At 41.9% G+C, this 23,552-nt stretch overlaps 2 protein-coding genes and 4 pseudogenes across 2 annotated transcripts; 4 read left to right on the top strand and 2 right to left on the bottom strand.

Moving 5' to 3' along the window:
* The window catches only part of LOC114821176 (G-type lectin S-receptor-like serine/threonine-protein kinase At2g19130), a 1,010-nt pseudogene extending 792 nt beyond the window's left edge, over nt 1-218 (top strand).
* A 216-nt stretch (nt 219-434) lies between these two features.
* Nucleotides 435-2,908, bottom strand: LOC103424278 (putative pentatricopeptide repeat-containing protein At1g31840; annotated as a pseudogene).
* A 1,182-nt stretch (nt 2,909-4,090) lies between these two features.
* LOC139191342 (G-type lectin S-receptor-like serine/threonine-protein kinase At2g19130) lies at nt 4,091-10,889 on the top strand (annotated as a pseudogene).
* A 294-nt stretch (nt 10,890-11,183) lies between these two features.
* On the bottom strand, nt 11,184-18,492 carry LOC139191540 (putative pentatricopeptide repeat-containing protein At1g31840; annotated as a pseudogene).
* Nucleotides 18,493-18,687: 195 nt separating this feature from the next.
* LOC103454102 (DNA mismatch repair protein MLH1-like) lies at nt 18,688-20,682 on the top strand. The gene is made up of 3 exons (XM_070812082.1): nt 18,688-18,946; nt 19,060-19,174; nt 19,660-20,682. The coding sequence occupies exons 1-3, from the start codon at nt 18,833-18,835 to the stop codon at nt 19,719-19,721; spliced, it is 291 nt and encodes a 96-aa protein (XP_070668183.1). The 5' UTR covers nt 18,688-18,832; the 3' UTR covers nt 19,722-20,682.
* Nucleotides 20,683-21,494: 812 nt separating this feature from the next.
* Nucleotides 21,495-22,541, top strand: LOC139191539 (uncharacterized). Its single transcript, XM_070812424.1, has one exon. It carries the CDS (start codon nt 21,495-21,497, stop codon nt 22,539-22,541), a length of 1,047 nt encoding a protein of 348 aa, XP_070668525.1.
* Nucleotides 22,542-23,552: the final 1,011 nt, after the last annotated feature.

The following is a 23,552-nucleotide window of genomic DNA, read 5'->3' as shown; positions in this document are numbered from 1 at the left end:
CATGCTCCGATGTCCAAAGTGCGTTTCAAGCCCAAGTCAGCAACTGTGCAACGAAAAGTCATGAGGATGAGATGTAGAACGCGAGGGTTCTTGTATTATTATTGTATGAACAAGCTTGTCTTGGAGTTGGAGGTAGTAAGTTTTTGAATATTTCCAGTTATGTTGGTTATGTAATGAGATAATAAATAAAGGAAATAATTTTCGCATTCACCCACCAATCCACCCGCCAACCCATTTCTTTGTTTTTGCCTCCTAATTTTGCTTGAATTTATTCAATTTAACCGATAAAAAGAGGAGTTGCAGCATAGAGAGAAAAAGGGAGCGTGAAAAGTATTTTCCTTAAAAAATGAGTTGCACATCTTATAGTGTATAATGGGGAGCTCCAGTTGTTGCTGTATATCTAGTTATATACAGTTTAGTAGAAAAAAGAACCCTGAAGACAAATATGATGTTAATACAACAATTAGCTAGCAGGAAGTACCAGAAAGTGTCACTGTATTAAACACCAGGCCCCTGTTTATAGCACAATGAAATGCAAGGGATGCTTTCTCCAACCAAGTCCTCTTTTGCAAAGACCGTCAATGAGGATGCCATAACTGACTATATTCGGAGAGACGCTTTTAAGCATCTCTTCGAGTAGTTCAAGGGCACCTTTCGTGTTTTCAGACTTGAAATAACCGTCAATCAGACAACTATATGCGACCATATTAGGTTCAGGACCCTTTTCCAGCATTGTATTGATCATCAACATTGCATCTTCCATTTTACCTTCTTAACAAAATGCATCAATCAATATAGTGCAAGTAATGGCATTGGGTTTGCACTGCCCCTGTATAATCTCTTCAAAAAGTTGAAGAGCCACGTCTTCCAGACCACTTTCAGCAAGCTGCTTAAAGACTTTCTGCGCAGCGTCTACACAACTTTCTTTGAAAAGCATATTAATTAATGAGGACATTATAAATTGCAATATCGGGATTTACTCCACTGATTCGCATCATCTCAAAAATCCAGAGTTCAGCAAGCACATGTTTCTGCTTGCAGCAACCATCAATCAGTGTGCAATACGTTACAACATCAGATAGGAAACCATTCTTTATTGATTGGAATAAAAACACCAACGCATCGTTTAATCTCCCTAGTTCAGAAATACCCTTAATAAGCACGGTATATGTCACCAGATCTGGTTTCGTTTCATGTTGTAAACTCCCATCTGAATGTACACCTTCACAGCATCCCTCAATCGTCCCTCAATCGTTTCAATCTGCAGCAACCATCTATTAACATGTTGAAAGTATATACACAACTTGAAAGAAGAACCTAAGAGCATCACACGTCAACCCATTTTTGCAAAGGCCATTTAATAACACACCGTAAACAATAATATCAGGTTCATATCCCGTTTTGATTATACACTCGTACAGCTGAAATGCATCTTTTACATTCCCTATTCTGCACATTCCGTCAATCAAACTACTATAAGTCAGAACCGATGGCACAGAACCACACTTCAAAATCTGACCAAATATTCCACAAGCCTCTGCGACCTTACCATCCTGACACATGCCGTTTATAAGAATGGTGTAACTAACAGAGTTTGGCGAGATCCCTTCTTTCAGCTTTCTTCGGTAGACCTTCACTGACTTCACCAAATCTCCAATTCTCACATATGTATCCATAACGGAACTGAAAATGACTACACCCAACTTGATCCTGCTATCCAACACCGCTGAGAAAAGCCGAAGCCCCTCTTCTAATTTCCCTGCCTTAAAAAGACCATCAACTAGAATACCATTTACTAAAGATGAAGATGCTATATCATAAGTTGGTTGGTTATTAGTTTGTTATAAGTTTGTTACTCATGTAATTAGTTTGTTTTATGAGGTTGGTTTAGTTAGCTAAATGTAAATAGTCCAAAGGGCTATATATATGTTATTGTATTTTTCATTTAGTCAATTAATGAAAAGTCACAGATTTCTTAATTCTTAAGAAACCTCTCTCTCTCTCTCTCTCTCTTCCTCTTCTCTCTCTTACAAGAACACAGAGTTTCTACATATACAACCAAGCCAGGACTGGTACCCTTCTCTATCATAACCTTATAAACCTTGTTTGCCTCTTCCAATTTCCCATCTTTACAATACGTGTTAATCATTGTGCTAAACGTGACCACACTTGGCTTCGGACCAACCCCTAGTAATAGCGTAAAGAAATCTCCGTCTCCTCCTATCTGATTTTCTTTACAAAGACGTTTTAAACTCTTGTTAGAAGCAACAATGTCAAGCATAAAGCCTCCGTCAATCAATCATAACAAACTCATACACAGAAAACTGTTGGCCTCTCAATGCAGTACAGATTTCTCCATATGAATGGAGAATCAAGTGGACACGGTCCGAATCAACCAAACAAGTCAGCATTCTAGACAACGCATAAGGAGACACCGGAACTCCCAATTTATACATACGACTGAATGTATCAACAGACGATCCAACATTCCATTTCGACAAAAATTTTCAATCAGAAAGCTACAAACAAGACTAAAATCGGAGCTATGGTGAATGTTTATCCCTTTTACGAGAAGGTTACTTCAGCAGGAGGAATAGAGTTTGAAGATGGAATTGAGAATATAGATATTGGTCGCCTATCGAAATGTACCATGTACAACTAATCCTTTTCATCCCTAGAATGCGTATGGTCCCTCATTGCGGATTAACCAAGCAGAACCATAGACATAGTATAATAATATAGGCAGTGATCACCCATCGTGAATATACCAAGCATGATCACCCCTATAATACGTACCCCAATCGCGGATATCCCCTGTAATACGTATGGTCCCCAATCGTAGATATACTAAGCAGGACCATCCATGTACCACTGCTACATGGTGTAGTAAATTCAACACATAACCCATATCCTACATCCTACGATATACAGAACTTTCAAAAGTGATTTTTCTCACAGCACAGTCAAACTAATTTTATAGTATTAAATATTATATAAAAAAATTATTTTAATTAATTAAGATGTTGAATGTAAGCAATCGAGTCATATTTGTGGATATGAAATCCTTTGTTGACTTGTAAGTCAAGTCAATTATATTTTCATACAGCATATCTGGTTAAGATCCAATCATTCAAAGGAAGGACCAGTTTTGGCTTCTGCTTGCAGCAATCTCTCTCTTTTGTTGCAATTTTATCAAGAGATGGATACTAAAATTCTACTCTGCTATGCATTGAGATTTTTGTTATGTTGTACCTTCATTGCTTGTATTTCCACGGCATCTCACACCATCTCTCCAGGCCAACCTCTCTTCGGGGGGCAAACAATCACCTCTCCAAGTGAAACATTTGAGCTCGGTTTCTTCACACGAGGTAATTCTCGAAACTATTACATAGCCATTTGGCCTGTAGTTTGGGTTGCAAACAGACAACAACCTGTTTCTGAACCGAAACTTTCAGTAACTTGTTGAAAATGGAAACTTGACCTTCCGTAGCCCCTCCAAAGTTGCAATATGGTCGACTAATTCAAGATCAAAGATCTCTAATTCGAGTGTAGCAAAGCTTCTTGACAATGGGAACTTTGTCATAGCAGACGCATCTGATTCATCCGTTGTTATATGGCAGAGTTTCGATCACCTGACGGATACTTGGCTGGCGGGTTTTGAGCTTGGATACATTAATCGTACCAAAAGAAAACAACTTCTTACATCCTGGAGAAACTGGCTAAATCCTGCACCTGGTCCTTTTTCTTTTGAGCTAGATGAATTACCTTTTAATTTATCTTCCTATCATGATACCTTTACTAGAGGCACGCTTGAAATCAATGGTCAGCTCAACTTCTATTACTGGGACCATTACAGTAAATGGAATTAGATTTCAGCTGTACCATCAGACCTATGTGAGGTCAATGCGTCGTGTGGTGCTTTTAGTATTTGCGACCAGCAGTATCCTCATTGTCTTTGCCTCGAAGGATTTGAACCCAAAGTCGGGGAAAATTGGAGACTAGAGGACTTCTCAGATGGTTGTGTGAGGAAAACTCCTTTCCACTGCAGTCCTGGGGAAAGTTACTCATTTTTTACGATAACTAAGTTGCATATCCTAAGAACTTCAAGGAAATTTTCCATGTGAGCATTGATCAATGCAGATTAGACTGCTTAATAAATTTCTCATGCACTGCCTTCGCGTATAATTTTTCGGATAGTCGTCGGTGTTACATGTGGACAGGGGATCTATATAATATAAGGACAGCACCATACATATCTGGTTTCATAAGTTATTCTCCAGATAGCATAGGATTGCATCTCCTGATTGTGGATTCTAAAAATGAGCCGACGAGAAAGACTGCTTGGATTGTAATCGGAGTACTGGCAGGGTTCCTTTCCATCTTAAGTAGTACTTTCATTGTCATGGTATTTTTTAGAAGGAGATGGTCAGTGGGAGCATCGGTGACTACTGACGATTCTTTGGTGCTTTACAAGCATAGAGATTTGAGAAGAGTAACAAATAACTTCTCCCAAAAACTCGGGGAAGGAGCCTTTGGTTCTGTATTCAAGGGGATGTTGCCTAATTCAAAAGCCATTGCAGTGAAAGAGCTGAAAAGTATGAACCAGGGAGAGAAACAATTTCCTGCTGAAGTGGGAACTATCAGTGTAATCCAACACATTAATCTTATTCGCATGCGGGGATTCTGTGCGAACGCTTCAAAGAGGTTTTTGGTTTATGACTACATGCCAAATGGTTCTCTGCAATCTCTTCTACTTCGAAAGAACCCGATAATGTTAGATTGGAAGGCTAGATATCACATTGCAGTAGTGACAGCCAGAGGATTGGCTTACCTCCATGACGAGTGCAGAGACTGTTGGTATATGGTCCAGCCCATGATCAATGTTCTAGATTATTCTAGTAAGCAAGAGATGAGGCTGGAGCTTGCTAGACAATTCTAGCATGTTATTAAGTTGATGGAAGAAGCTAGAGAGTACTAGCTTCCTTGGTTGCAAATGGAAAGATCTAGAAGCTACAAGTATGTGGCTAGTCTAGATTTTTCTATACTAGAGGTTTGAAGAAGGAACTAGAAACTAGTAGAATGCCAAGCCCTCACCTATAAATATGGGTGTGATGTAACCAATTGAGAACCAAGAGTGAGTAGCAAAGGATCAAGTCCAAAGCTAGAGTTCCACTCTAAGAGTGAGAGTGAGAGTGTTCCACTACACATTGTGTGAGTGAAGTTTAGAGTGATAGAAAGTGTGTGTTATACTTTCTTGTATCCATCAAGCCTTGTCTTTGGCTTGGTAAGACTACTCTTGTTGTATTCATCTTTTTCATATATTGAAGATTCCTTGTTTGGTGGACGTAGGCATAAATTGCCGAACCACATAAATTCTTGGCGTCCATTTTCTACTTTACCTTGTGCATTCTCTATCTTGTAGTACCGACATTCCTAACAAGTGGTATCAGAGCCCGGTTGGCTCGTACTACGAGATGGAAGGAAGTGGCACTATGATCAAACTCACCAACTCCAATTGGGTAACATGGAAGCCAAGGATGGAGGACATTCTCTATTGCAAGGATTTGCATGAGCCAATTGAAGGAGATGCCGCTAAGCCCGAGAGCATGTCCGATGCAGAGTGGAAGAAGATGAATCGCAAGGCTATTGGCACAATTAGACAATGGGTGGACGATAGTGTTTTTCACCATGTGTCTAATGAAACCAATGCTCGCGAGTTTTGGACGAAGCTTGAGTCCTTGTTCGAGAAGAAGACCCCAGCCAAGAAAGCCTTCTTGATCAAAGAGCTCATCAATGTGAAGTACAAGGATGGTTTAAGTGTAGCAGAACACTTGAACAATTTCCAGAATATCATCAACCAGTTGGCTACTATGAAAATGATGATCGAGGACGAGCTACAAGCGCTCTTGTTACTTGGATCCTTGCCAGACAGTTGGGAGACCTTTGTGGTGAGTATAAGTAACTCTGCTTCTAATGGTGTTCTTACTCTTGATAATGTTAAAAATAGCATGCTCAATGAAGAAACAAGGAGAAAGACTTCTGGCACAGATAGCAGCCAAGTATTTGTCACAGAGAACCGCGGAAGAAGCAAGAGTAGAGGGCCTAGAGGTCATGGCAGGAGTCCTAGCCGATCCAAGTCAAAGTTCAGGGGTGCATGCCACCACTGTGGCAAAGAAGGCCATATGAAGAAAAATTGTCGAGTTTGGAAGAGAGAGCAAAGGGAAGGAAACAATCAGAAGAAAGATGATACTGGCAATACCACCGCTGTCATCTGTGGTGATGTACCAGAAATATTGTCTGTTGGTGAATGTCTGCATATGGGCAACTCTGACAGAGACATTGAATGGATCTTTGATAATGGAGCTTCCTTCCATGCTACGTCCAAACGGGAGTTCTTCAGTACATACAAAGAAGGTGACTTTGGCATAGTGAAGATGGGGAATGAAAGCTATTCCAAAATTCTTGGAATTGGTGATATCTGCTTAAGAACTAATCTCGGCTGCCAATTGATGTTGAAAGATGTGAGACATATTCCTGATATACGTCTCAATCTGATATCCATCGGTACCCTTGATCGACAAGGATATTATCACCATATTGGCGAAGGAAAATTGAAGCTTACTAAAGGCTTAATGGTGGTAGCAAAAGCACGACTTTGTTGTACGTTGTACCGGTCAAATGCACAGGTTTTGAAAGGTGAGTTGAATGCTGTGGAGGACTCATCTCTAGACTTATGGCATAAGAGGCTGGGCCACATAAGCGAGAAAGGCCTACAAGTTTTGGCAAAGAAGTCTCACATTCCCTTTACCGAAGGTACGTCGTTAAACTCTTGTGAGCATTGTTTATTCGGAAAACAAAGAAGAGTTAGTTTTTCTGTTCCATCTACAAAGAAAGGAAACTTGTTAGATCTTGTTTATTCAGATGTGTGTGGTCCCATGGAAGTCGAGTCACTTGGAAGAAATAAATATTTTGTTACTTATATTGATGATGCTTCACGAAGGGTGTGGGTGTATTTGTTGAAATCCAAAGACCAGGTGTTTCAGACATTCCAGGAGTTCCATGCCATGGTGGAGAGGGAAACTGGGAAACCTCTCAAGTGCCTTCGTAGCGACAACGGCGGCGAGTACACATCTCACCAGTTTAGAGAGTATTGTGTAAAACATGGCATACGTCATGAGAAGACAGTTCCTGGAACTCCACAACATAACGGTGTTGCTGAAAGAATGAACCGAACCATCATGGAGAAAGTCAGGTGTATGTTGAGGACTGCAAAGTTATCTAAGCAGTTTTGGGGTGAAGCTGTAAGGACAGCCTGCTATTTGATCAACCGATCTCTATCAGTACCATTAGGTCTTGATGTTCCAGAGAGAGTATGGACTGGTAATGATGTGTCTTACTCTCATCTGAAGGTGTTTGGTTGCAAAGCTTTTGTGCATGTGCCCAAAGAGCAGAGATCGAAGTTAGACTACAAAGCTACACCGTGCATCTTTCTTGGTTATGGCGGTGAAGATTTTGGTTACAGATTATGGGACCCATACCAGAAGAAGTTTATCCGAAGTAGAGACGTGGTCTTTTATGAAGAACAAACAATTGGGGATTCGGATAAAGAGGCACAACCAGATGGCGCAGTCAGAGGAGTTGATCCATTAGCTTCAGATGAAGAAAGTCACGATGACATCCCTGAAGCAACTGCCAATGAAGTGCCTGCAGAATCAGATAATGCTAATCAAGAGGAGCCTGATCAAGATGTGCCAGACCATGAGATTGCTGATCAGGGGGAGCCTAGTCAAGAAGAGCAGATTCAAGGAGAACCCAATCAGGAGGAGCCTCCAGCCCTACAAGAGAATGAAGATCAGGTCAGAAGATCCATCAGAAGTCGAAGACCGTCTACCAAGTATTCTTCATCAGAGTATATCATGTTGACTAATTATGGAGAGCCCGAAACATATGAGGAGGCCAGAGCTCATAACGACAGTGACAAATGGATGAAGGCAATGGAGTCGGAGATGGATTCCTTATCAAAGAATGATACCTATGAGCTGGTGGAGCTTCCAAAGGGCAGGAAAGCATTGAAAAACAAGTGGGTGTTCAAATTGAAAAGAGACGACAACATGACAAGGTACAAGGCTCGTTTGGTTGTCAAAGGTTTTGGTCAAAAGAAAGGAGTTGACTTTGATGAGATTTTCTCACCGGTGGTGAAGATGACTTCCATTCGAGTTATCCTTGGTATGGCAGCAAGCATGGATCTTGAGCTCGAGCAGTTAGATGTTAAAACTGCATTTCTCCACGGCAATTTAGAAGAGGAGATATACATGGAGCAACCCAAAGGCTTTGAAGTCAAAGGTAAAGAAAATTTGGTGTGCAAGCTCAAGAAAAGTTTATATGGTCTTAAGCAGGCTCCGAGACAGTGGAATAAGAAGTTCAACTCATTCATGGTGAGTAATGGGTACAAGAGAACTCATGCTGACTCTTGTGTCTATATCAAACAATTTTCTGGAGGTACATTCATCATCTTATTGCTTTATGTTGATGACATGTTGATTGTCGGACAAGATGCTTCTATGATTAAAAAGCTCAAAGAAGAGTTATCTAAGTCCTTTGACATGAAGGACTTAGGGCCAGCCAAGCAGATTTTGGGCATGGAGATAATTCGTGACAGAAAATCCAAGAAGTTGTGGCTGTCACAAGAAAAGTATGTTGAACGGGTGCTTGAAAGGTTCAACATGAAAGCAGCCAAACCGGTAAGCTCACCTTTAGCCAATCATATCAAGTTGAGCAAAGAATCGTGTCCAAAAACATATGAAGAAAAGGAGAAAATGGCAGTTGTTCCCTACTCTTCAGCAGTAGGAAGTATCATGTATGCAATGGTGTGCACACGACCAGATATTGCTCATGCAGTAGGTGTGGTGAGCAGGTTTCTCTCTAATCCAGGGAAGGACCACTGGGAAGCCGTTAAGTGGATTCTCAGATATTTGAAGGGGACTTCTAAGATGTGCTTGTGCTTTGGCGGTTCCAAACCAATCTTGGAAGGATTTACAGATGCTGACATGGGAGGTGACCTGGATGGTAGAAAATCTACGTCTGGGTACTTGTTTACTTTTGCAGGGGGAGCCGTGTCTTGGCAATCCAAGTTACAAAAGTGCATTGCTTTGTCCACAACCGAGGCTGAATACATAGCCGCTACAGAAGCATGCAAGGAGTTGTTGTGGCTGAAGCGGTTTCTCCAAGAGTTGGGTTTGAAGCAAAGTGATTATGGCGTTTATTGTGATAGTCAGAGTGCTCTGGATTTGAGCAAGAACACTACATATCATTCACGCACTAAGCACATTGATATTCGTTATCACTGGATTAGAGACGCTATCGAGAACAAGTTGCTACAGCTGAAGAAGATTCATACCGATAATAATTCTTCAGACATGTTGACAAAGGTAGTCACAAAATCAAAGTTGGAATTTTGCATTAAGGCTGCTGGGATGAACTCCAGGTAACTTGGAGTCATGATCGGAATTCCTCCCTCATGGACTGGAGGGGGAGATTGTTGGTATATGGTCCAGCCCATGATCAATGTTCTAGATTATTCTAGTAAGCAAGAGATGAGGCTGGAGCTTGCTAGACAATTCTAGCATGTTATTAAGTTGATGGAAGAAGCTAGAGAGTACTAGCTTCCTTGGTTGCAAATGGAAAGATCTAGAAGCTACAAGTATGTGGCTAGTCTAGATTTTTCTATACTAGAGGTTTGAAGAAGGAACTAGAAACTAGTAGAATGCCAAGCCCTCACCTATAAATATGGGTGTGATGTAACCAATTGAGAACCAAGAGTGAGTAGCAAAGGATCAAGTCCAAAGCTAGAGTTCCACTCTAAGAGTGAGAGTGAGAGTGTTCCACTACACATTGTGTGAGTGAAGTTTAGAGTGATAGAAAGTGTGTGTTATACTTTCTTGTATCCATCAAGCCTTGTCTTTGGCTTGGTAAGACTACTCTTGTTGTATTCATCTTTTTCATATATTGAAGATTCCTTGTTTGGTGGACGTAGGCATAAATTGCCGAACCACATAAATTCTTGGCGTCCATTTTCTACTTTACCTTGTGCATTCTCTATCTTGTAGTACCGACATTCCTAACAGAGACTGCATAATACACTGCAATGTTAAGCCAGAGAACATCTTGTTGGATTCAGAATACAGTCCCAAATTGGCAGATTTTGGTCTTGCGAAACTCTTGGGGAGACACCACAGCCGGGTTTTGACAACCATGAGAGGAACTGTGGGGTATCTCGCACCAGAATGGTTTTCGGGTGAAGCCATCACGCCAAAAGCCGATGCCTTCTGCTAATTGAGGTCATATCAGGGAGGAGAAACAGAGAGGGGTTAGATGACGGGGTAGAATACTTCCGTCCTTATTGGGTTGCGAATGCAGTTAATAAAGGGGAAGATCTTTTCGCCTAGTTAGATTGCAGATTGGAAGGCCAAGCTGACGGAGATGAACTGAGTAGAGCATGCAAAGTGGCTTGCTGGTGCATCAAGAAGATGAGAAAGATAAGCCAACAATGAAGCAGGTGGTTCAAATTCTTGAGGGAGTTTCGGCATCGGTGTTCCGCCAGTACCGCAGTTCTCAGAGGCCCGTCAGAAGCCATTAACTACCAGGCGACTACGTCCTGTTCAGGTTCATGGTCATGCTCCGATGTCCAAAGTGCGTTTCAAGCCCAAGTCAGCAACTGTGCAACGAAAAGTCATGAGGATGAGATGTAGAACGCGAGGGTTCTTGTATTATTATTGTATGAACAAGCTTGTCTTGGAGTTGGAGGTAGTAAGTTTTTGAATATTTCCAGTTATGTTGGTTATGTAATGAGATAATAAATAAAGGAAATAATTTTCGCATTCACCCACCAATCCACCCGCCAACCCATTTCTTTGTTTTTGCCTCCTAATTTTGCTTGAATTTATTCAATTTAACCGATAAAAAGAGGAGTTGCAGCATAGAGAGAAAAAGGGAGCGTGAAAAGTATTTTCCTTAAAAAATGAGTTGCACATCTTATAGTGTATAATGGGGAGCTCCAGTTGTTGCTGTATATCTAGTTATATACAGTTTAGTAGAAAAAAGAACCCTGAAGACAAATATGATGTTAATACAACAATTAGCTAGCAGGAAGTACCAGAAAGTGTCACTGTATTAAACAACAGCTCTTATCTGCAAATCATGTGGTTGGGAGTACTCTCATATTTTCGCCCATCAGTTTCAAGGATGCGCTTCGCAATCGTCCCTTGTATGATAGCATCCGGCATCATCCCGCTTATTAACATACGCTTATACAACACGAGGCTCTGCCGTTCTTCCTACCTTGCAGTAACCGCGAATCAGAATCCCCATACGCTATTACATTGGGCACCAGGCCCCTGTTTATAGCACAATGAAATGCAAATTATGCTTTCTCCACAAGTCCTCTTTTGCAAAGACCGTCAATGAGGATGCTATAACTGACTATATTCGGAGAGACGCTTTTAAGCATCTCTTCGAGTAGTTCAAGGGCGCTTTTCGTGTTTTCAGACTTGAAATAACCGTCAATCAGACAACTATATGCGATCACATTAGGTTCAGGACCCTTTTCCATCATTGTATTGATCATCAACATTGCATCTTCCATTTTACCTTCTTAACAAAATGCATCAATCAATATAGTGCAAGTAATGGCATTGGGTTTGCGCTGCCCCTGTATCATCTCTTCAAAAAGTTGAAGAGCCACATCTAACCTTCTCTGAGAGCAATAACCACAAATCATTGTGTTGTATGTAACAATATCAGGTTCCGGACCACTTTCAGCAAGCTGCTCAAAGACTTCCTGCGCAGCGTGTAAGCGTCTACACAACTTTCTTCGAAAATCATATAAATTAATGAGGACATTATAAGTGGCAAATCGGGATTTACTCCATTGATTCGCATCATCTAAAAAATCTAGAGTCCAGCCAGCACATGTTTCTGCTTGCAGCAACCATCAATCAGTGTGCAATATGTTACAACATCGGGTAGGAAACCCTTCTTTACTGATTGGAAGAAAAACACCAACGCATCGTTTAATCACCCTAGTTCAGAAATACCCTTAATAAGCACGGTATACTTCACCCGATCTGGTTTTATGTTATAAATTCCCATTTGAATGTACTGTTGTGCGGAAGCGGCATACGACTGTAAGTGAATAGTTAAACATAACAGAATAAAACCACTATCAACAAGAACACCAAGATTTATACTGGTTCGGCAATGCCTACATCCAGTTTGGAGACAACGGAGTATTCCACTATAATCAATGAGAACATACAATAGTGTTTATCACTCAATTTCCCAAAGACCCAAATAACCCAAGCTCTCACACTTACAATAGGAAGAGAAAACCAAAAATACAAAGCAAGACAATTTGAGAAAATTCTTCTCTATGCCGAATGGCTTCTTGCTATTTTTCTCTCTTCCTTGTTCTCCTCTACTTCTCCATGCTTATGAGCTACACCTTGCTCTCCTTTTATAGCCAAAGAAAAGCTTCTCAAAGACATCAATGGCCAAAGGCCTAACATCAAGTCAAAAAGAATTAGGCATAAGTGCATCCAATTTTGGTTTCCCACATGTAGCATGCCATCCAACAATTTTGACCACAAAAGTAGCCCAAAGATTTGGACTTTGACTACATGTTTGAGTTAATAATCAACAATCTCCACCTTGACTCAAACCCTCTAAGTAGAACTCCAAATAGTCGTCTCCCAATCCCCCATGGGGCAATCAACAAATTTTACAAACGCCAATCAAGTCTAAGCAGTGCTTAAACTTGTGCAACGAAACTGGCTTCGTTAACATATCCGCAGGATTGTCAGCGATCCCAATCTTCTGAAGAAGAATATCTCCCTCGTCAATAACCTCACGAACAAAATGGAACCTCACATCAATGTGTTTCGTACGTGCATGATGAACTTGATTCTTTGCTAAGTGAATAGCACTCTGACTGTCGCAATGAACATCCACATGGTCTTGTTGAACCCCTAAGTCATCAAGCAACCCTTGAAGCCAGATGGCTTCCTTTATAGCTTCTGTCACAGCCATATATTCTGCCTCAGTAGTCGACAAAGCAACTGTAGATTGCAGAATCGACCTCCAACTTACTGGACCTCCAGCAATAGTGAATACAAAACCAGTAGTGGACCTACGCTTGTCCAAATCACCTGCGTAATCAGAATCCACATATCCAACAACACATTTACCAATAACTTTATCCTGCTGGAACAATAAACCAACATCCACAGTACCCAGAATATACCGTAGAATCCATTTCACAGCTTGCCAATGCCCTTTTCCTGGATTATGCATATATCTACTTACAATGCTCTTCCCAGCAACCTTAAAACCTTCTGGTTGAGACATATAAATCTCTTCCTCCAAATCACCATGTAAGAACGCAGTCTTGACATCATGTTGGGCCAACTCAAGGTCAAACTGCACAACCAAAGCCAACAAAATACGAATAGAAGAATGTTTTACTACAGGAGAAAATACCTCATTGTAGTCAATGCCTTCCTTCTGAGCGTAGCCTTTAGCTACCAATCTGGCTTTGAATCTTACATTGTCTTTTCCCAAAGATTCCATCTTTTTGGCATACACCCATTTACAACCAATTGCTTTCTTCCCCTTTGGTAACTGAACCAGCTTCCAAGTCTTATTTTTATGAAGAGATTTCATCTCCTCATCCATAGATTTCTTCCACAACTCGCACTCTGAACTCACGACAGCTTCTTTGTAGGCGGATGGAATATCATCTTCAATAACGGGAAGTGCATATGCCACAATATCAGTAAATCGAGCAGGCTTTCGGATTTCCCTTCTCGATCTTCTGGTTGCAATATAGTCTTGTTGCTGTGGAGGCTCTTGGGTAGGTGCCTCCTCTTCATCATCCTCGTCCTCATCATCAGAATTAACTGTAGGACTAGTGTTTGAAACATCAGACCTTACTGGAACAACTGGAGTCTTCAGTAACTCCACCTGCTTTGAGCTACTCATGGTCTCGATCGTTTCAGTTTCACCTTCATGCTTGTTCTGATTAACCATAGCAGCCTCATCAAAAGTCACATCTCTGCTTACAACAAATTTCTTCTCATCTGGACACCAAAGTCGGTATCCCTTCACGCCAGTGCTAAAGCCCATAAATAGAGCTTTCTTTGCTCTTGGATCCAACTTGCCTTCTCTGACATGATAGTAAGCAGGACAACCAAATATGTGTAAAAACTTGTAATCAGTACAAGGTTTACCAGACCATACCTCCATGGGCGTTTTGCCCTCGTTCGCAACAGCTGGCAATCGATTAATGAGATGGCTTGCATAAGTGAGTGCCTCAGCCCAAAATGCCTTGCCTAATCCAGCATTAGACAACATACACCGAACTTTCTCAAGTAAAGTACGGTTCATGCGCTCCGCCACCCCATTCTGTTGCGGTGTCTCCCTAACCGTGAAGTGCCTCACAATACCCTCATCTTGACAAACTTTCAAGAAAGGATCAGACTTATATTCACCCCCATTGTCTGATCTGAGAGTCTTGATCTTTCGACTGCTTTGCGTTTCAATCATCTTTTTCCACTTCAGGAATATCTTCAAGACTTCATCTTTACGCTTCATGGTGTACACCCATATTCTTCTAGAGAAGTCATCAACAAAGGAGACAAAATAATGGCTACCTCCCCAAGATGCATTCTTGGAAGGTCCCCAAACATCAGTGTGAACATAATCAAGAATGCCTTTAGTGTGGTGAATAGCAGTGCCAAATTTTACTCTAGTTTGCTTACCCAACACATAATGCTCACAGAATTCCAATTTGCATGCCTTTGCACCTTTCAATAAGCCTTGCTTCACTAATCCTTGCAACGCTTTTTCACCAGCATGCCCAAGACGCATATGCCATAACCTCGTGGTGTCTGTGCTATCTGCGTCAGCAGCTTCGGTGACAGCTGCTCCACCAATAACTGTACTCCCCTGCAAGAAATACAAGTTATTTCGTCTTGTACCTTTCATCACCACCAGTGCCCCGTACACAGCTTTAAGAACTCCACCCTCCATGGTGATCTTGAGACCCTTGGATTCCAATGCACCCAGTGAGATGAGATTTTTCTTCATATCCGGTACATACCGAACATCGCTTAATTCTCTGACTGTTCCATCATGCATCTTCAAACAGATTTTGCCTATCCCTTGTGTTTTGCAGGCATTATTATTACCCATCAAAACAACTCCACCATCCAGCTCCTCGAAATTAGAAAACCATTCCCGAATGGGACACATATGATAGGTGCAACCTGAATCCAAAATCCACTCATTTGAGTGACCATCAGCATATGAACTAGCCAAAGCAAACTCGAAATCATCATCTCCAGATTTTGCAATATTTGCTTCAGAACCTGCTTTCTCCTTCTCTTTGTTCTTCAATTTGGGGCAGTCTTTCTTCCAATGACCCTTTTGGCGACAAAAAGCACATTCATCTTTAGCAGGAAACTTCCCTCGTGACTTTGAACGAGATTTCCCCCGCTTCCCAGATTTTCTTTCCTCTGTTCGACCTCTTGCAACAAATGCCTCGGTTTGTGAATTGTGAGTCTTCAGTTCCTTCTTACGACACTCATGATTCACCAATGCCACAGACACCTCATCAAGTTTCACCTCGGATTTTCCATACAACAGAGTAGTTGTCAAATGATCATAATCATCAGGCAATGAATTTAACAAACATAGTGCCTTGTCCTCGTCAGGAATTTTCACATCAAGGTTTGCTAAATCAGCAAGTATTTTATTATAATCATTGAGGTGTTCGTGCATAGAGATACCTGGACGATACTGAAATCGGAAGAGTCGCTTCTTCAAGAAGAGGCAATTTTCTGCGCTCTTGGTCATATACTTCTCCTTCAATTTCGTCCATAACTCCTTAGCAGAAGTTTCCTTCATATACGGGTATTTCAACTCCTTATCAAGGAACGATCGAATAGCAGCACAAGCATGAAGATTAATTCGCGTCCACTGCTTGTCATCAATATCTTCTGGTTTATCTTCCAGAACCATATCCAACTCTTGTTGATACAACACATCCATAACTTCACATTGCCACATACCAAAATTATTAGAGCCATTGAATTTATCAACCTCTAACCTTGTAGTAGTAGTTGGATGTCTATTGGATGTAGACGAAGACGATGCTGACCCCCTCTTTACAGATTCATCTTTATCTCCAGCCATCTACTCGGCACTGTTCACAAATACTGCACTGTTCACAGGTACAATACTGTTCACAGATACTGTAGCAGTTCACTGTTCACGGAACTGTAGCGCCAACACTATTCACGGAACTGGGCTCTGATACCACTTGTTGTGCCGAAGCGGCATACGACTGTAAGTGAATAGTTAAACATAACAGAATAAAACCACTATCAACAAGAACACCAAGATTTATACTGGTTCGGCAATGCCTACATCCAGTTTGGAGACAACGGAGTATTCCACTATAATCAATGAGAACATACAATAGTGTTTATCACTCAATTTCCCAAAGACCCAAATAACCCAAGCTCTCACACTTACAATAGGAAGAGAAAACCAAAAATACAAAGCAAGACAATTTGAGAAAATTCTTCTCTATGCTGAATGGCTTCTTGCTATTTTTCTCTCTTCCTTGTTCTCCTCTACTTCTCCATGCTTATGAGCTACACCTTGCTCTCCTTTTATAGCCAAAGAAAAGCTTCTCAAAGACATCAATGGCCAAAGGCCTAACATCAAGTCAAAAAGAATTAGGCATAAGTGCATCCAATTTTGGTTTCCCACATGTAGCATGCCATCCAACAATTTTGACCACAAAAGTAGCCCAAAGATTTGGACTTTGACTACATGTTTGAGTCAATAATCAACATGTACACCTTCACAGCATCCCTCAATCGTTTCAATCTGCAGCAACCATCTATTAACATGTTGAAAGTATAGACATTGGGCTTAACGCCCCTATACACAGCTTGAAAGAAGAACTTAAGAGCATCAACCATCAGCCCATTTTTGCAAAGGCCATTCAATAACACACAGTAAACAATAATATCAGTTTCATAGCCCGTTTTGATCATACGCTCATACAGCTGAAATGCATCTTTTACATTCCCTATTCTGCACATTCCGTCAATCAAACTACCATAAGTCAGAACCGATGGCACAAAACCACACTTCAAAATCTGACCAAATATTCCACGAGCCTCCACGACCTTATCGTCATGACACATGCCGTTTATAAGAATGGTGTAACTAACAGAGTTTGGCGAGATCCCTTCTTTCAGCATTCTTCGGTAGACCTTCACTGACTTGGCCAAATCTCCAATTCTCACATATGCATCCATAACCGAACTGAAAATGACTACATCCAACTTAATCCTGCTATCGAATGCCGCTGCGAAAAGCCGAAGCCCCTCTTCTAATCTCCCTGCCTTAAAATAACCATCAACTAGAATACTATATACAACCTAGTCAGGACTGATACCCTTCTCTATCATAACCTTATAAAACTTGTTTGCCTCTTCCAATTTCCCGTCTTTACAATACATGTTAATCATCGTGCTAAACGTGACCACATTTGGCTTCGGACCAACCCTTAGTAATAGAGTAAAGAAATCTCCGTCGCCTCCTATCTGATTTTCTTTACAAAGACGTTCTAAACTCTTGTTAGAAGCAACAATGTCAAGCACAAAGCCTCTGTCAATCAATCATAACAAACTCATACATAGAAAACTGTTGGCCTCTCAATGCATTACAGATTTCTCCATATGTATGGTGAATCACGTGGACACGGTCCGAATCAACCAAACAAGTCAGCATTCTAGACAACGCATACGGAGACACCGGAACTCCCAATTTCTACATACGAATGAATGTATCAACGGACGAATCCAACATCCCATTTCTACAAAAAATCTCGATCAGAAACCTACAAACGAGACTAAAAACGGAACTGTGGTTCTGAAAACAATCAGAAAATGCATCAAAGAAGTGAAACTGAGTCCCGAACTGGCCTACTGATGTTTTTGAAAAGGCGGGAAACCGGAGCGAGCATCCGGTGGCGGAGCAGCAGGTGAATGAGGGTGCAGAAGGACTGCGGGTGGTGGTGCAAGCCAAGGGAGCCGCGGGCCCAATCAAGGAAGCGGAGGGCGGTAATGGGGTTGGATTGGAGGGAGAGGAGGATGGGGTGGAGGTGGTGGGGTTGTAATTTGGAGTGAAAAAGAGGGTTAAGAGTTTGGGGTGGTCGTTTTGGATGAGAATATGGGCGAGTCGAGTAGGGAAGGAGAAAGCGGGACGCGACGTCGAAATTGTCGGCGTTTGGGGACTTGAAGTCGATAAAGTCGATGGGGTTTCAGAGGAGAAGCACTTGCCAGCATGACATACGTTGCTCAGGTCACCGTCACCACCATCACCAAGGGCCAGTTGCATGGTTATAGGTGTGGTGCCCATTACCTGTTTGATGAAATGCCCAGAAAATTATATGATTTGTTCATAGAAAGAAATGGTCTTTTGAATTTTTATTTAAGTGATACATTACTATTTAATATTGAAATTCTAATTTGGTGGATTCACTTGTAGCAGTTTAATTTTAAAATGTACCCCCATAAACTCAAATAAATAAATAAATAAGGTTTAAACGAAAAAAAGCAAATGATCATTTTGCTGGCGTCGAATGTCTGACGAACGTGATGAATTACTTTCTATGTTTTGGGTTCAATGAGATGAAATTATCTTTACTGGTGAATTAAGTGGTGGTACTTGTTATGAGATTGAGAACTTGTTCTATAACATGACTGCCCGGAGGAAGATGTTACAAAATTCTGCTGATGGTTACTCAAAGATTGTAGATTTGCTAAGTCGGTTTGCAATTCATCATATGAATGTTGGCTTCTCCCGCAGAAAGGTAGGTTGCTGTTTAACTAAGAAACTTGTCTTTCTTACTTCACCGATCTTTTTCATGGCTAGAACTAACTGCAAATTCACAAATTAAATCTTTTTGTGCGCTATTACTATCAGCATGGAGCTGCCAGAGTAGATGTTAATTCTGCTTCCATGACATCACTGATTGATGCAATTCGTTCAGTTTATATGGGGTGTCAGTTGCTCAGTCTGATGAAAGTAGATGCTTCAGGTAAAGATCCTTCTAGCTCAGTTTTCAAGATGGATGGCTTTATCTCCGATTCCAATGATTTTGAGTACTGAAGCAGTCTCAAACAAACCCTAAATTTAAATGACGGAGTCATCTCTTCAATTGTTGTTTACTTTATAGATCTTCTTTGAACAATCTTTAAAGATTGGGATTGAAAGAGAATTAGATTTCTTGCTTCCTTGAGGCCGTCTTTGTTAAAACACTTTACAGATTTCTTTTGGTGCCATTCATCTTGATTAGTCTGTAGCTTTGTAACGAGTGTGGCGGCCTGTTCTTGCATCTTTTTGTTTGATTTGGTCTAAGCTTTCCGTGTTTTGTTTTGTTGTAGGTTTGTTTTTATGGATTTCTTGTCCCTCCCCTGTTGTAGTTTATACTTCCATCTTCTATAAATTTTCGTTTCCTATCAAATAAATTGTTTCTGAAGACAAGTTTACTAATACATGAATTATTTCTCAATGAAATTACAGCGAAGAGCTCATGTATCAGCAAGTTCTGCGTAGGTTTGCCTATTTTAATGCTATACAAATAAGTGAGCCCGCCCCGCTGAAGGAGTTGATCGTGTTGGCACTAAAAGAGGGGGAGGATCCGGAATGCAGTGTGAATAATGAACTGAATGAGAAGATTGCAGAGGTAATGTATGTGATCTCTGTTCCAATATAGTAATATGTTAAAGTACTGTTCAGTCCTACAAAATGATTTTAAACTTTTAGAAGTTGGTTTTTGCGTGAAAAAAAGACACTAGATTTTTAACCTCCCATTAGACGTATTTATACCAAGTACAGCTAGATAGTAAGAAAGAATCTGAACCATTGTCCAGCATTAAAAGGAGAAATCGTGTATATTCGAGGCTGATGGGAATCTTGAGGTAGTGTGATTAAAATCAATGACACGAATAGATTGAAGATTTATCTCCAAGAATTCTACCTTTGCTTTGTGCTTGGATTGGAAGTTGTCTTTTACTGCTTCTCAAGTCAGCAATCATGACAGAGTTTCTAGGAAATACAGAGAAAACTAAGTTAGGGTGAAGAAATGTAGTAAGAGTAGGGCTGTAGGGGTACGTTTCAATTTGCAAAACTGCATTCAGCATATCGATGGAGGTTCCTAGTGTCACGGGCCATGTGTTAAAAACAAAGAAAATGCCCAAGACATCATATATCTAAGCCCATGAAGCCATGTCTTCATGGAAGCTTCTGGAACGTCCCGGAGAAATCAAGAACGTGGCGGAGCATTCAAGATAATCTTAGGGCATTCCGGAACATTCCACACAAGTGTACATATTTAAGCCTCACCTAGAATAATCTAGATTAGGCAAGTTGTATCTAGAACTATGCTAGATATTTTTGGATGTAAGTAGGGGATTCTAGAACCCTCCATTGAGGAGGTGACTTAGGCCTATAAATAGGAGGTAAGGCCATTTGGCCAAACCATCCAAGAATTGTAAGCAATTGTAAAGTTCTCTTAACTTTCAATACAAAGCTTCCTTTCTCCCATCTTCTAAGTGATCTTAGTATTCTCCAAGCTATCTTAGCTTTCTTTGTGATTCGATCCGGGGAAGCGAGGCTTCGAAGGCTTACTTAGCTTGTTCATCGAGGTATTCAAGTCTAAGTGCCGCACGGGCGGAAGGCTTAAAGAGTCATCCCGTGACAGCTGGTATCAGAGCCAAGCTCGTGAATCACTTGAAGGAAAGTAGGATATGGCAAGTGGAGAGATGGTGTCCGGAGTCTCCGATCTAAGGGAGCGTACTGCCGAGGTCCAAGACGTTGCCAAGAGCAAGCCAAAGTTAAAGGACTTGCAAGCATCGATGGAGACCATGGAAGAGCGACTCGAGAAGGTGGAACGAACCATACTCGAGTTCGATACTCGACTTGATGAGGACGTTGTCGACAAGGAGGAAATCCAAACCATGGTGGACAATGGTAAGGATGAACTGCGTGGCTTGGTGGAAGGGCTACGAGATGAGCTCCTTGGCGCTCTCAACACCATGGCAGACAAGATGCGGAGGGAAGTCCAGGTTCACCTTGACAACATAGAGGCAAGGTTTGTGGCGCTTCAAGAAGAGATAAAGGACACAAGGGAACTTAAGGGAGATGTGGCGTTTTGTAAAGAAGCAGTCGTGAAGCAATTCGTGCAAGGGCCGAGGGAAATCAAGGCGTTGGACTCCAAGGTAATCGACTCCTTTAAACCCAAATCCTATAATGGGAAGAGGGAAGCAAAGGAGCTCGACACATTCGTGTGGAACGTGGAGCGATACTTCAAGTACCTGAAGCTTGAAGATGATGAGTCCAAAATCTCAACGGCAACCATGTTCTTAGCTGACAATGCCCTTATGTGGTGGCGTCGTCGGAGCATGGAGATTGAGCAAGGTACGTTCTCTCTCACCACTTGGGATGAATTTAAGAAAGATCTTATGTTGCACTTCTATCCCCAAAATGCCAAGTACGAAGCCAAGGAGAAACTAAGGTGGCTCAAGCAAACGGGGAGCGTCAAAGACTATGTCAACGCCTTCGTGAGCTTGTTATTCGAGGTGCCCAACATGTTAGAGGAAGACAAGCTCATGTACTTCATGAGTGGACTGCAAAATTGGGCAAAACTCGAACTACAAAGGAGACACGTGCAAACATTGTCTGATGCCATTACCGCTGCCGAATCCTTGATTGAGTTTAAATCAAGCCACCAAGGTGATTCCAAGTCCACGGGGAAGAAGGGTAACCATGAGAGAAGTGGGGGAGAACATAAGCCGAAGGACAAGGCCGAGACAAGCAAACCGAAGGAGAAGAAAGCCGATAAGCATGACAAAGGCAAGGGTAAGTCTTGGCAACCCACTTGTTACCTATGCGACGGCCCTCACATGATGCGAGATTGCCCACAAAAGAAGGCCCTTAAGGCCATGGCCTTCAAGGAGGACAAGGCCGATGAGAGTAACGATGCAACGATGGGATGCATCCATCTACTGAATGCCATCCAGACAACCCTCCCACAACCTAAGGCTCAAGTTGGAGGAGGATCATTGTTCGTCGACGTCAAGACTGGTGACAAGACGACGCGTGTGTTGGTGGACACGGGAGCAACACACAACTTCATGACGTCGGAGGAAGCCACAAGGCTTGGCCTCCGAGTCACAAAGGAGCCTGGTAGCGTGAAGACAGTAAATTCCGCTGCCACCCCCATTGTTGGAGTTGCGCGCAATGTACAAGTAGACATTGGCACATGGAAGGGAAAGATCGACTTCACCGTAGTCAAGATGGACGACTATGGCGTAGTCATTGGGTTAGAGTTCATGGACAAGGTACGAGCCTTTCCCATTCCCTTTTACAATATTTTGCACGGGCCACATTTCTTGCAACCCTAATGTTGAATGAAGGGGAGGAGAAGCACGGGTCTTTGCCGAAACAAGTGGAAGACGTCCTTGTGGAGTTTGCGGACGTGATGCCTAAGGAACTGCCAAAGAAGTTGCCACCAAGGAGAGAGGTCGACCATGCGATTGAGTTGGAGCCTGGTGCTAAGCCTCCCTCCAAATCACCTTATAGGATGTCGCCACCCGAGTTGGAGGAATTGAGGAAGCAACTCAACGAGCTACTTGATGCTGGCTACATCCAACCCTCCAAGTCCCCATATGGTGCACCCGTCCTGTTCCAACGCAAGAAAGAAGGTAGCCTAAGATTGTGCATCGACTATAGAGCATTGAACAAGATTACCATCAAGAACAAGTACCCACTTCCGTTGATCGCCGACTTATTCGATCAACTTGGTGAAGCAAGGTACTTCACAAAGTTAGATCTTCGATCGGGATACTACCAAGTGAGGATAGCCCCTGGAGAGGAATCGAAGACGGCGATGGTGACCCGATATGGATCGTTCGAGTATAAAGTCATGCCATTTGGTCTGACCAATGCCCCCGCAACATTCTGTACATTGATGAACAAGGTATTCCATCCTTATCTTGATAAGTTTGTCGTGGTTTACATTGATGATATCGTTGTCTATAGCAAGACATTGGAGGAGCATGTCAAGCACTTGTGCATAGTGTTCAAGACCCTTCGGGAGCATGAACTCTATGTCAAGAAGGAGAAATGCTCCTTTGCCACAAACGAAGTAGAATTTCTTGGCCACAAGATAAAGGAGGGGAAACTTATGATGGAAAAGGGCAAGATCAAGGCCATTCAAGAGTGGGAACCGCCGACCAAGGTACCAACACTACGATCCTTTCTGGGGCTAGCCAACTACTATCGAAGATTCATAAAAGGGTATTCAGCCATAGCAGCACCCTTAACAGACCTTCTTAAGAAGAACAAAGCATGGGAATGGACGGACCGGTGTCAAGAGGCCTTTGAGAGGTTGAAGAAGGCCCTAATGGAGGAGC

Source organism: Malus domestica, chromosome 14, assembly GCF_042453785.1.
Source record: "Malus domestica chromosome 14, GDT2T_hap1".
In the NCBI taxonomy this organism is placed as follows: domain Eukaryota; kingdom Viridiplantae; phylum Streptophyta; class Magnoliopsida; order Rosales; family Rosaceae; genus Malus; species Malus domestica.
The sequence above is the reverse complement of the archived record's forward strand: the minus strand, read 5'-3'. Positions and strand labels throughout refer to the sequence as shown.